The sequence below is a fragment of the Trichomonas vaginalis genome, chromosome II (assembly GCF_026262505.1).
Source record: "Trichomonas vaginalis G3 chromosome II, whole genome shotgun sequence".
NCBI classification, from domain to species: Eukaryota; Parabasalia; order Trichomonadida; family Trichomonadidae; genus Trichomonas; species Trichomonas vaginalis.
Genome location: NC_067204.1, coordinates 6,838,734 through 6,852,103, shown reverse-complemented (window position 1 = coordinate 6,852,103; position 13,370 = coordinate 6,838,734). Strand labels below are relative to the sequence as shown.

The window sequence follows — 13,370 nt, the reverse complement described above, 5'->3', positions numbered from 1 at the left end:
ATTTTTTATCAATTTGTTGGAAGTTATGAATAATTGTTAAGATCAACACATCTATAAGCTCATAGGTAACATTCAAATTGTTATTGACTCATTAGCAATATAATTTCCAGGTCATAATCTCGCTCTGAAAATTAAAATAAATGTAAACACCATTTATAGTTGATACTTGATAAAAACCATGCTATCGGCGCTAGGTAAATAGCACAGCTTCGAAAATTCGAATGGGACAAAATTAAAATGGATAAATTAGAGTGTTTACCTAGAGCATATAATCAAACAAAGATTCTATACATATTACGTTTGGGCTGAATAAATCACAATCAATAGAAACATCTTTGAGTTTGGTGCTTCACACCAGTAAATTGTAGAAAAGTGACGAAATTTAAATGGATAAAGAAGATGAAATGCCATTACCATATATTAAAGCTCTTACGCATGAAATCAAAGAAACAAAACAAATAGTAGCTGAAGCTCAAGAACATATGTATACCAGAAAGAGAGAAAATCAAGAATATTATGAGCCAGCAACTGCTTTGCTTAATAGCGTTAAAAACACACGACAAGAATTGATTGCAAGAGCTTATGCCGTTATAAGTATGATAGATAATGAAACACAACAGCTTAAAGAAATTAAAGAGCAAAATTCACGACACGTGCATGAACTTCAGCTAACATCCGACGTTTTGAATCAAGAATCAGATGAAGAAACAGATAATCCCCTTGGAATAGCTGTTCGCGCCATTGGTACTATGTTTCCATTCATTGTTTTCGGTTTATACACTATTTGTTCCAAATAAATTTTTCTGTTTGTATCCGTAACTTATGCTATAATATTTTTCTAATAATTATGATTTTTACGCTTTGTGTTTTAGATGACTCAACTCATCTGATGCAGAGTCTGCAAGTGCATCTTTCAATTGAGCTCTGCATAGCTTATTTCAAATGCAATCATGTCAGAAATTAAAAAGTGGGGCATGCAATCATGAGTTCTGATCATAGGCTAACACAGAGTATCAAATATTATATCCACTAAAAGAAAATGAAAAATAAAACTAAAATTAAAAAAATGAGGAGGATAGTAAAAAAAATTGTTTTTAATTAGACTTTAATATTCCTATAGTGAGAGAACAAGCAATACTTAGTGTTTTGTGTCATATATTAGAAATAGATCCTGTTGTAGCACCATGTTCAGTTAAGAATTTAACAATACTATCCGAATTTTGTTTAATTGCAATTAAATACCCCTCGCGTCATATATAAAATTATATAAACATATATCTCTTTATATGCAGAATACTAAACTCTATGTGTGTAGTTTTTCAGAAAATTTTGAGATTTATTTAATCTACAGAACTTATTTTTAGAACCAAATTGAATTGCTCTATGAGATACTCAATCTGATTTAATTATTTTCATAATTTGCTTTTCCGGAAAATAAACAAACGTTCAATGAATTCTTTATCTAGATCCGATACTGATAGTCCATTTTATTCACCAGGTAGTGTATCCATTCCTCAATTTAAAGAGTATCCTTTGTTTACACAAGAAGAAATAGACGAAATTAGGAAAAAACGAGCTTCATTGGAAATGGAAGTTCAAACTTTAGAACAGCAACTTAAATCACGTCGTGAACAGATACAACAGTCAAAAGAAAACATGGTTACATTAGGAGAAATAAATTTACTCAAAGCAGAAACAAGAGATTCTATTTCAGAATCAAATTCATCTCATTTATCACAAATCATGACAGAATTTACAGATATCATCAAGCAATCATGTGAATTAACAGCAAAAAATTCAACATTAGACCAAGAAATTAAAGAAGAAGAAATTTATCGATTAAACATTGGAGATGAATATGATATTATAGAACACGCATTTGATCTTTCCGATCTTAAAGCAAAAATACCAGAAATTAAATCACTTAAACGTGAGATTCCTAAAATTGAACAAGAAGATTACGAAAGATATAACCAGAATCTAAAATCATCTCAAAAAGAACTTTCAAGCTTCATAAATGACACAGGTCCTTCAACAAAACAAGTAGAAGCTGCAAATGCAGTTTTGAAAGCCTTTGATTCCGATATAAACTACCGAAAAATGGGAGCTACGATTGAAAAAGCCGAAAATACTAGACTTGAGCTACTTCTTGCTCAATCTGAATCTAAAAATAAATCAATTGAAGATGAAATCGAACTTTCCAAGAGAAAAATATCATCGATTCAGCTAGAAACATCTAATATATGCATTGCATGCGAAGCGCAAATCAAAGCTAACGATATTGCATTTAATAATTCAATGAAAACTCTTGAAAGCGAAATCCAATTGGTCCAACAGAAAATAGACAATGCTGCTGATAAATATGATGATTTGTGCGAACAAATTGCAAAAATGCAAGTAGTCGAAGTTGATGAACAAGATTCTTTGTCAGTTATCATGGATTCAGACTCATCAGGTGAAGAAATAGACTTTGACTTCAATGATAATGTATCTAGATGGGATATTGAAGAACAAAACCTCGTCGTTACCAGAAAAAAGTTAATTCAAGAAATCAATGAGATAAAAAAGAAATATAACGAGACAAGAAAGATTGCAATCGAAAGGGAGACAGAAAAACAGAATTATATTAAAGATATTTACTCCAAATATCAAAAGAACAAATTAGAAATAGGAAATTACATTTCTGAACTGTATTCTTCTTCTCTCAGCCAATCTTCGCCACAAATAACTTCAACTACTTCATCTGGCCTGACATCAGATCTGAATATTGTTTTGGAGCATATTTCCAGTTCAATCAGCAATGTTAATTAATTTTTATTTGTTTTAATATGTTGTATGTATTGTATAAATGTTTATTATTCGCTATTATTTTTCCGTATCCTTTTTGAAGTACTAATATATATTTAGATGAAGCTATTAATAATGGGTTTCAGAACAAACATGTTTAAGTTGTCATTGGTATTGATATCTTTAATAATGAGCAAAACAGTAGCATAAATGAATAACAATATATCATTTTTCAAGCTCATTAAACATGATAATGATTTAAATTTTTCATAAAGGAAATATACATTCAAGAAGTTTCTTTTCGATAGATTTTCTGATAAATAGGATAAAGACAAGCATATTGGTATCTCTGGTTTAGATTTGAATGATTATCGATCAAAATTTAAATTCAAGTGATATACATTGAAGCATGCATGCCCTATCAGTATTGCAATCAAAAATAATTCTTTCGATATCGTTAAATATTTGGTTGAACATGCATATATTGAATGTAAAATAATCGTTTTTGCACTCTAATTGTTGTTGTTGTTGTGATAAAGAATCACAGGATGATACTATCACATCCCACTTATTATAGCATCATGTAATGGTCATTCAGACTTTGAAGAAATTTTAAGGGTGTACTTACCACTTTCTGACATGCTAACATAATATCAATATATCTTTATTGTGATTGCAAAAAAGTATTACAGTAATATAAGGTACTAAGTAGCGATTAAAAATAACTTCTTCCCGAACAAAGTTAATGACTTTTTACCTTAGAAAATTTGGATAAAAAACTTGAATGTCAAAAAAATTGAATAATTAAAAGAGAAAATATTAAATATTTATTTTTATTTAAATAATTTTTCAATTTGAGAATGATAATGAGCAAGTTTTGGATCATCACAGATTGTAGTCTTAATAAAATCAGCGACAGGGAATCCAATCTTGTTCAACTTAGAGAACCAAGTAGCGACATCATCATCATTCTTATTCTGAAGGAAGCAAATCCTTTCGAATGTTTTGATCAATGGCAATGACATTTCCTTGAAACTGTTATAAGATTGTGAACCTTCAGCTGGTACAATCTTTGCTATTGTTTTCTTTGCGTTCTTCTTATTAATTCTTCTAGATTCCAAACAAATTTCGAGTGCGCCTAACAAGAACTCGAATGATTCGTGAATATCCTGAGGAATTTCTTCCAAAAGTTCATCAATTGCGCCGAGAACATCGAACTTATCTTCTTCATCTTGTCCTTCCTCTTCGTCTTCCTCAGGAGGTATCAATATTTCATAAACTCTTGCCAAATAATCATAAAGTGGGAATGCTTCTAACAATTTATCGTTTTCAATCATCAAATTGACAATTTCTAATTGAGATGTTGTCTTTTCTCTCCATTGATAATCAGACCAATATCTAGATTCTGTTAATTGATCAACGCGTTTCATTCTGACCATTTCTTCAAGGAAACCATAAATAATATTCAAATTATAACCAGTGAAGCATTCAGAGAATTTATCGATGAAAGAAGCATCGAGAACAGCAATTCTTGCATAGATATGTCCCAAGATATTTGTTGCATCAGGAAGATCTGAATAATCTTCTGAAATAACACTTGGAAACAGAGATTTGCATGCATCGAAAGCAATTTGGCAATCGAAAGATTCGTTTGCATATAAATCCTGGAAACACTCGATGAACTTCAAAGCGCGTTTCTTGTTCAATGCGACGATCTTTTCGAACAAATACTCTGTGTCTTGTTCGTATGACCATGATTGAATGACAACTTCATCAGTGACATATGTCTCAATCATGTCATCTGGATCGAAAGCGACTTCTTCGTCTTCATCTTCATCCATGAGATTTGCAAATTTGTTCTCTCCAGCTTTGATTTGGACTTTTGTCTCTGGTCTCTTGTATTTCTCGTTGGCGGCGTTTTGTCTCTTGATGAGTTTCTGCATGGAATTGATCTGTGGATACTGTTTCTCGATGCCATTCCATTTGGCAGCTCTGATATCGAGAATATCCATGCATGCGAATCTGATTCTGGAGTGGAAAGACCTATCTGTCTTGACCTTGTCGATTTCACCGAAGATTGTTTTGGAGGCTTCTGGCTTTTCTTTCTCTAATTCGCCGGCCAATGGTATAATGAGTTTAATTAAGGCGGCAATGTGGTATGGCTGGCGCTTCTTGACAAGATCAACAGCAATGTCGTATAAGAGATCGATTGGATAGACTTTACGCATGACCAAACAGCCAAAGAACATAGCGTTGTTCTGATACCAACTGTATTGGACTTCGTTGTTATCGACGACTTCTTTGGTGAACTCTTCTTTGATGAGTCTAAGTATTTCGTCGGTAAACTTCTGCTGGAACTCGCTGCCGGATAATGCTTCGACAATTGTCTGGATAAACAGGGAGAAGAGGTTTGTAAGTGGGTAGCCGTTGATGGAGGCTTCATGAACAGCCTGTGCAAGAGATGTAAGGAATTGCAAGTTGCTCATGTTGGCTGATGTGATGACTTGATCGAGTTGGCTATAGTAGTTATCCATGGTAAGCTTGTTGACGATAAGCTTGATCTCATCACGCTTGATTGGTGGTGTCTTTGCTGATTTGGATGTGGATTGAAGACGATATCTGTAAAAGTGGTTGTTCATTTGGACAATCTGCTCATAAATTGGGTATTTCTTGATATCAACAGCATTCTTGAGATATTCTTCAAGCCAAAGCTTGGATGTCTCTAATGTTTTAGCATTCTTTGTGATTGTAATTGGTTTTGTGGATTGAGATGGCTTAACAATTGTAAATGTCTTGTTTCCTGTGGTTGCTGTGGTTGTACGTGGACCCGTAATTTTGACAGGCTCGCTGGGTTTGTCCGATTTTGTAATATTAAGAGCTGGTTTTGCAGCAGGTTGATCAATTGAAATGCCGTCCTTGTTGACAATAGTAATGCTCTTACCATTGCCAGCCTTCTCAATTGAAATCTTTTTTGCAGGTGGAGTAATTGTAGGTCTATAGTTTGACATCTGGAAAAAATTGACAATCTTGGTCCAATAAAATTTTGGTCCTTTTCGGAGCTCTCGATGGAATATATAATTTTGGATCAATATACAATGTTTATATTTTAGATATCTCTGCAAAAATTTGATAAATCAAAATTTCGATTTACCTTATGTATACTTGATGAAAATGTTTTATACTAAAAATATTTTAACAACTCGACGTTTTTAACATAATATACGTCGAATGAATTCTAATTAAATTTCTGATAAATTAGTAGTATATGATGAAGGGTTGTGTGACTTTTTTTGTAAACGTAAGAATTCATATAATATCGAGCGTGTAATAAACAGAAATTCATCAAAAGTGACAGCTCTCAATTTTTTGACATTTGTAAATTCTAAATTGAATGAGAAAAATGAAATAATACTAAGCATAATACAATATTCTAGATTTAATTATAATTAGGAAAAAGTTAGTTTTGAGAGTACTTTTCATAGGCATATAGAATGAAATCTTCTGAAAAATAATATCACATAAACTCATATTATTTTCTAATATATAACTATTTTATATAAAAATCAAATTCAATGATCTTAAAAGCGAAGGATACACCTCAAAATTTACGAATATAATGAGTGGGAATATAATGCTTATCTATCATAAAACCATATGAAATATCAATTTTTGCTTTACGCCTAATTTTTGACGACAATTAGCAAAAAATGTTAAATGTTAACACTCAGTCCATTTGAATATGAAAAATAAAATTGACTTTGATTAAATGTTTTTATTTATCATGCAATTCTTCTTGCGACCAAAGATTTGAATAAAATTTCAAAAAATAAGATAGCTTAAAAAATAATATACGGTAGTGTTTACTAATAGATGAATAGTATATAAATTCTATTAAAATGGATTTGATCCAAAAAAATATATAAAATTTGATCATAAATAAAATCGTTTTAAATTACTTCTTCATTTAAATTATAACAATTATTTTTGGTTTTATATTTTTTTGGATCAAATCCATTTTAATAGAATTTATATACTATTCATCTATTAGTAAACACTACCGTATATTATTTTTTAAGCTATCTTATTTTTTGAAATTTTATTCAAATCTTTGGTCGCAAGAAGAATTGCATGATAAATAAAAACATTTAATCAAAGTCAATTTTATTTTTCATATTCAAATGGACTGAGTGTTAACATTTAACATTTTTTGCTAATTGTCGTCAAAAATTAGGCGTAAAGCAAAAATTGATATTTCATATGGTTTTATGATAGATAAGCATTATATTCCCACTCATTATATTCGTAAATTTTGAGGTGTATCCTTCGCTTTTAAGATCATTGAATTTGATTTTTATATAAAATAGTTATATATTAGAAAATAATATGAGTTTATGTGATATTATTTTTCAGAAGATTTTGTGTTCTTCTTCAAAATTTTATTTTTTTATTAAAAAGAATCTTTACAAAATATACATTTACTTTAATTAATATTTAAAAACGTGCTCTATCAAAAGTTCCAAAAATTCAATATTTTAGCTTTTCTGATGTGTCACTTTTGATGAATTTCTGTTTACAACAAGCGATTTTGTATCATTTTTTTAACATATGAAGTAAAAAATGTATGATTCTTACGGTTTTTATTCTTACGTTTTTGAATAAATCAAGATTTAAAAAATTTTCAAAATTGTAAGACATTTACACTCAGCCCATACATAATAAAAAATAAAGTTTAAGAATCATACATTTTTGAATAACTGAAGGTGTCACCACGTCACCATGTCACCAGGTTAATTAACTTCTCTTAAAAATGATGACAACATGACATTTAGACAACAGGTACGAAAGGAGGAAGGCATTTATGTCTTACATTTTTGAATAACTTATTTTTTTAATTCGTAAGAAATTTTCACAAACCCTTTACATAATGAAACTTTTTTTGTTACATCTATATATAGACGATGCATTAAAATAATTTATTTTTTATTCTTTTATAAAAGAAGCTATATATAGATGATGTCAGATATTCCGCGATTAATTAAACATTGTTTAAATCCTGAATGGAATCAATGGAGTCATAAACGAGTAAAAGAAATTAGAAATTCATGTCTTACATTTTTGAATAATTTATTTTTTTAATTCGTAAGAAATGAACGTCAAAACTAACAACGTTAAAAAATTAGGATTCACAAACGAGGAAATAAAGGATATATTAGAGGAGGCGGGTTATGAAGTTGATAAATATTATTTAAGAAATTGTAAAAAATTTGCCGAGTTATTAAATGATTTAGATTATGATGGAAAAATGAATAAAGATGATGTTATAAATTTCTTATATCCCACATCTGAAGAAGAAAAACCTAAAGAACCTGAATATTATGAAGAACGGATTAAAGATGATGAATACGATGAAATTGAAAGACTGGAAAAAATAAGAGATGAAATAGATGAAAAAATTAAGGAATTAAGAGAAGTTGAAAAATATAATGAAAATGAAGTAGAGGGTTTAATGAATATCCCAGCTTCAGAATCAGAAGTACAGAAATCTCATGAAGAAAGATATAAAAATTATGTCTCAGAATCAACACAAAATTTATTAGATGGTGAAATAGACGAAACACTTTCAGAAGAAGGTACTAAATTTATTCGTAAACATAAGTTACAATTTATTGATAATGAAGAATACCCTTGTATCTTACTTTCACCCCTCTCGATTCTGAGAAATTCAAAAAAGCTCTTAAAAACGTGACATATGCAACTAATACGATTAAGAAAGAAGATCATGATATTTACACAAATTATTATTTAAATAAATGCACAGGTGTTGATAAAGTTTTTGATTTATTAGATAAAATATCAAAAGAAACCATTGGAACATATAAAATTTTATGTGATTGCGGTTTCATTGTTGAAGATACTAATAATGTTTCATATGAAAGAACAGCACCGAAGGAAGACGAAGTTGAAAGGTCTATACCATTCGTTATTAAGAATATAAAAGATATGAAAACTTATAAACATTATATTTATTCATTTATTTCAGAAAAAATGGAAGCAACCCATAAAACATCTTCTCATCATTTTATAGCTATTCATACATTCCTTTTCAAAGTTGTGAAATTAAATAAGACAGGAATTAGATTTAATGTATCAGGGTACGCATTCTTGAGTAAATTAAAATGTATCCGTCACGTTGCAGATGATAAAAATTTATGTGTTCTTAATTCATTTTACGGACTTTAAAAAAATAAACTTTATTTTTATTTATTTTTTAATTTTTATTCTTACATAAATGAACAAAAACGGAACAGCTAAAATGAATGATAATCAAATTAGAGCAGAAGGTAGAAGGTTATTTAAACGCTTCTATAACATTCCTGATGGTGTTAATCCTAAAACTCGTAGAAGCTATTTAAATGAAGCAATAGATGCATATGAAGGGTTTGACATTTCATCAGAAAGTGAGAGATTAGCGAGAATGTTAAATGTTAATATTGATTTCTATTATTGTGATCCTCAACCAGAAGACGTGGACATAAATAAGGTAGACTTTCCATTAGTGGAATCAATAATGATAGATCCAGAATTTGAAACAGTAAATATTTTATTAACACAGAGTCCATGTGGAAAACTTCACGCTGACAGAATAACAGACGTTGAAGCACTCACCGGCTATAAAGTTTGTCCATATTGTAAAGAAGAAGTTTATTCTATCCGTGATGATCCAGAAAGGAAAAACCAAAGAAGATTTTTAAAGCATTGTGAGAAATGTAAAGAAAATAATGGAAGATTAATTCAAGACGTTCAATTGCAAAAGACCCAGCAACCATATGCACCACATATTACGAAACAGAAGATATATCAGTGGTTATTAGCTCATAATTTGCAGGAATATTATCAACCGACAAGATATTATATTACTTTTGACTTTGAAACACTAGAGACTAAAGAAGAATTACAACTTTCTGAGTGTGCAACTTTGAACGCTTACTTAAAACCATTCATGGTATCATCAGCGGTTAAATTAAATGATAAAACATATACGAGAAATTTTTGCTTAACTTCGAGTGATTCTTTTATTTCTGATTGGATTGAGTTTTTATTTTCAACCTGTTCATTAGTTGTTGAATCAAATATTGAACAATATGAAGAATTAATGAAGCCGCAAACGGCGGGGACTTTATCCCATACATTAAATGAAAAACAGAAGGAAGCATTTAAAGAACTTCTAGATGAGGAATTCAATAAAGTGAATATCATAGGTTTTAATTCGGGAAAGTTTGATTTAAATTTAATTCTTCGTGATTTAAATACTGCAAAATGGAAAATAAAATCAATGCTGGGTTCATCTTCACAATTTAAGCAAATCATTGTAAAGAAAACAAACGCTCCATATGAATTGAGATTTATTGACATCAGAAATTATATAGCGGGTGGGACATTAGACCAATTCACTCAAGATTTCGGAAACAATAAATCACGTGTTAAATCCTTTTTCCCTTATCAATTTATCACATGGGAGAATTCCGAAGAAGAATTATATAAAGAGGAACCATTCACGAAAGATTCATTTTATTCAGCATTAACTCAAGAAACTATATCAGATAGTGATTATCAAATATATCTCAATGATGCTAAAAATTTTAAGAATAGATTAGAATATTTTATGTAATGCATGAAAAATAGCGTGACTTCATTTTTGACAGTTTACAAATGTAAAGTGTTGCATCCTTAAAAACTTGGAAATATATACATTCATGAATTATCTTGTATATTAATTGAAAATCCATAAAACCCTAACAATATTTTTTCTTAAAAAAACTATAAAAATATAAATAAAATTAATCGTTAAATAAAAATATTTGATATTAGAATTTTATTGGAAAAATAAAAAACTTAATATTTTAAAGAAATACTTAAACACTTGAATGTTTTAACTTTTACATTATCATATAGACTCTCAAATTATTAGCCATTTTGGCTGAGAACTATGGTCTGCGAGGTACATAGATAGAATCAGTACCTCGCAGACTATAGTTCTCTATATGGCGCCGAAAATTTTTGGTGAAATGTCGTCGCATTTCACCAAAAATTTTTCGGCGCCATAGGAAGAATTGGAGGGTGTGAGATACTATTACATGCTATAGTACTCACACCCTCCAACTCCCAATCAAAATCGCATAAAATTTGCTACTTATCTTCAGATTACCTCCCATTATAAAATATATCATTGCTATCTCATCGTACTATATTTCCACCCTATTGTATTTAAAAATATAAAATTTTTTGATAATATATTTTTATATCTTGAATTTTCAAACAATATATTCACAGATAATATAATGGGAAATCTATCTCAACCTAGCCTTAAAGTACCAAACTCCTGCTTGCATTCTCACTCACAAATATTAAACATCCATCTCCAAAAAACTAAATTCTTCACAATTTTTTTAAAATTGAGAACATAAAAAACGTATGCATTCAATAATTTAAGATACTAACAAATATTAAAAACTTCAAAATATCAGATATTAACGTTTTTCAATTAAAAAAATATCATTTTGCTTTTCAATTCGAACATAAATCGTAAATATTTTTAATTAATATCTGATTTACAGCATTATTATCCATTTATAAATCTGACAAATAAATGACAAAACCATCAGAAATAGTGTCGCTTTTTGTCAAAAGTGAAGTCACGCTATTTTTCATGCACAACATGAAAAAGCAGAAAGGGATACTAAAAATAATGTTTCAATGGATGATTTTCAATACTATCACGATTTAATCCTTTCATCTAAATGCAAAATGTGTGGTAAAGCGTTTACATATGCAAATAAACCAACATTGGATAGAATCGATAATGAAAAACCACATACCAAAGAAAATTGTCAGTTAATGTGTTGTTATTGCAATGTCGTAAAATCAAATAAAGATGAAGATGTTCAACGTTTAAGAATCAATTTAAGAAATTACGCATTAAAAAATAATTTACCAATGACTTTAGATTCAGTTGAAGCTTATCACATTCTCCGTAATGGAATTACTGGTGGTCTATCAAATGTTCAACATCGTGTTAATCTTAAAGGAATCACGCACATTAATAAACTTTCATATAGTCCAGAAACTAAAACTGTATCAAATGAGGACACTTCCAACATCATGACTCATTTCGTTGGTGTTGATTTTAATTCATTATATCCTTCATTATTTTCATCTAATCCTCATGATTTCATTCAATATACTGACCATAAAATGTATATGCCGGGAAGATTGAATGGTGTTATCATTTGTGATACAGCAACAAAGAAAGCAAAAGCACTGGGAATAATTAAGAAGAAAAATACTTTATTCGTGGCTGAAGTAAAGGGTCACATTGATGAAAAATACATTAATGATTACATAAACTTTTTACCGATAATAAGAAACTTAGATATTATCACAGATGAAAAAACAATTGGCAGTTTTATGTATAATTACATGAAATCAAACAATCTACCAGTTGACCAGAAACAGAGGAAATTAACTCAGTTAGCATCAACACACAACCAATATCAACCATTTTCTTCTTATTATCTTTGGTATCTAATAGACAGATTTCATTTTATCATCGATGATATTCAATCAATTTTAACATTTACGAAAAACACTTGTTTTAATGAATTTGCGAACAAATTTATGAACGAAAGACAAAAGGCTGAATTAGAAGGAAATAAAGGAAAAAGTTTATTTTGCAAGATTTCACTTAATGGATCATATGGTTACGATGCAATGAATACACAAAATTACGCAAAGACTAAAATAACGAATGCACAGAAGGCACGCGTTGCATGTATGTCAAATAAGTTTAAAAACATAAGAGAAATAGGTGAGGATACATATCAAGTGATGCTTAAAGATAGATTTTATAGATGTGATACATGTTTACAAGAGGCATTCTTCACTTTAGATAACGCAAAATACTGGTATTTAGTTTTCATTTATGATTTTATGTATAAATGCATGGATGTTAATCGTTTTCATTTCATTGAAGGCGATACTGATTCATCTTATTGGGCAATCGCTGGCGACCCAAATCTTCCTAACACTCAAGCATTTCAAGCAATTGTTACCGATAAACAATTTTATGATAAAAACATTTTCAAATTCGCACCATTTGATTTCTTCTGTTTTGATGAGAAATTTAAACCTAAATTAAAGAATAAAGCTGAAGAAAAAGCACATGAGAAGAAGTTATTGGGTTTAGCAATTGAGAAACAAGGCGATAACATGGTTGCTTTATGCCCTAAGTGTTATACATCATTCAACGGTTCAATTGATGGAAGTGATTTTAAAAAGATTGCACAAAAAATGAAAGGTGTTAGTTTACGACAAAATAAACAATTAACACCTAAAAATTATTTGGATATAATAAATGATAAAGTGATATTTGATGGTCAGAATATTAATTTACAACTTAAAAACGGGTCAATGACTCGCTTAACAATCGGTAAGACTGCATTAACAGGAGCACACCGTAAGGCTGTATGTTGTGAAAATGGATGTTGTATGCCATTTATTTAATACAATTTAAAATTTTATTTTTA

At 29.6% G+C, this 13,370-nt stretch overlaps 6 protein-coding genes across 6 annotated transcripts, besides 4 other annotated features; 5 read left to right on the top strand and 1 right to left on the bottom strand.

Annotated features, from left to right (window-relative positions):
* Positions 1-217: 217 nt before the first annotated feature.
* Positions 218-1,345, top strand: TVAGG3_0499110 (uncharacterized protein; the record flags this gene model as incomplete). Its single annotated transcript, XM_001318306.1, has 1 exon — positions 387-797. One exon carries the CDS (start codon positions 387-389, stop codon positions 795-797), a length of 411 nt encoding a protein of 136 aa, XP_001318341.1.
* Positions 1,346-1,407: 62 nt separating this feature from the next.
* TVAGG3_0499100 (uncharacterized protein) lies at positions 1,408-3,062 on the top strand (the record flags this gene model as incomplete). The annotated part of the gene is made up of 1 exon (XM_001318305.1): positions 1,450-2,811. The coding sequence occupies one exon, from the start codon at positions 1,450-1,452 to the stop codon at positions 2,809-2,811; it is 1,362 nt and encodes a 453-aa protein (XP_001318340.1).
* Positions 3,063-3,400: 338 nt separating this feature from the next.
* Positions 3,401-3,587: a mobile genetic element.
* Positions 3,588-3,591: 4 nt separating this feature from the next.
* On the bottom strand, positions 3,592-5,806 carry TVAGG3_0499080 (armadillo (ARM) repeat-containing protein family; the record flags this gene model as incomplete). Its single annotated transcript, XM_001318304.1, has 1 exon — positions 3,621-5,795. The coding sequence occupies one exon, from the start codon at positions 5,793-5,795 to the stop codon at positions 3,621-3,623; it is 2,175 nt and encodes a 724-aa protein (XP_001318339.1).
* Positions 5,807-6,112: 306 nt separating this feature from the next.
* Positions 6,113-6,149: a mobile genetic element.
* Positions 6,150-7,327: 1,178 nt separating this feature from the next.
* Positions 7,328-7,365: a mobile genetic element.
* Positions 7,366-7,864: 499 nt separating this feature from the next.
* Positions 7,865-8,348: a mobile genetic element.
* A 728-nt stretch (positions 8,349-9,076) lies between these two features.
* On the top strand, positions 9,077-10,456 carry TVAGG3_0499040 (DNA/RNA polymerase superfamily; the record flags this gene model as incomplete). Its single annotated transcript, XM_051236517.1, has 1 exon — positions 9,077-10,456. The coding sequence occupies one exon, from the start codon at positions 9,077-9,079 to the stop codon at positions 10,454-10,456; it is 1,380 nt and encodes a 459-aa protein (XP_051094341.1).
* Positions 10,457-11,541: 1,085 nt separating this feature from the next.
* On the top strand, positions 11,542-12,138 carry TVAGG3_0499030 (DNA/RNA polymerase superfamily; the record flags this gene model as incomplete). Its single annotated transcript, XM_051236516.1, has 1 exon — positions 11,542-12,138. A coding segment is annotated over one exon (597 nt), but the record flags the coding sequence as incomplete, so codon positions are not given.
* Positions 12,139-12,774: 636 nt separating this feature from the next.
* Positions 12,775-13,195, top strand: TVAGG3_0499020 (uncharacterized protein; the record flags this gene model as incomplete). The annotated part of the gene is made up of 1 exon (XM_051236515.1): positions 12,775-13,195. A coding segment is annotated over one exon (421 nt), but the record flags the coding sequence as incomplete, so codon positions are not given.
* Positions 13,196-13,370: the final 175 nt, after the last annotated feature.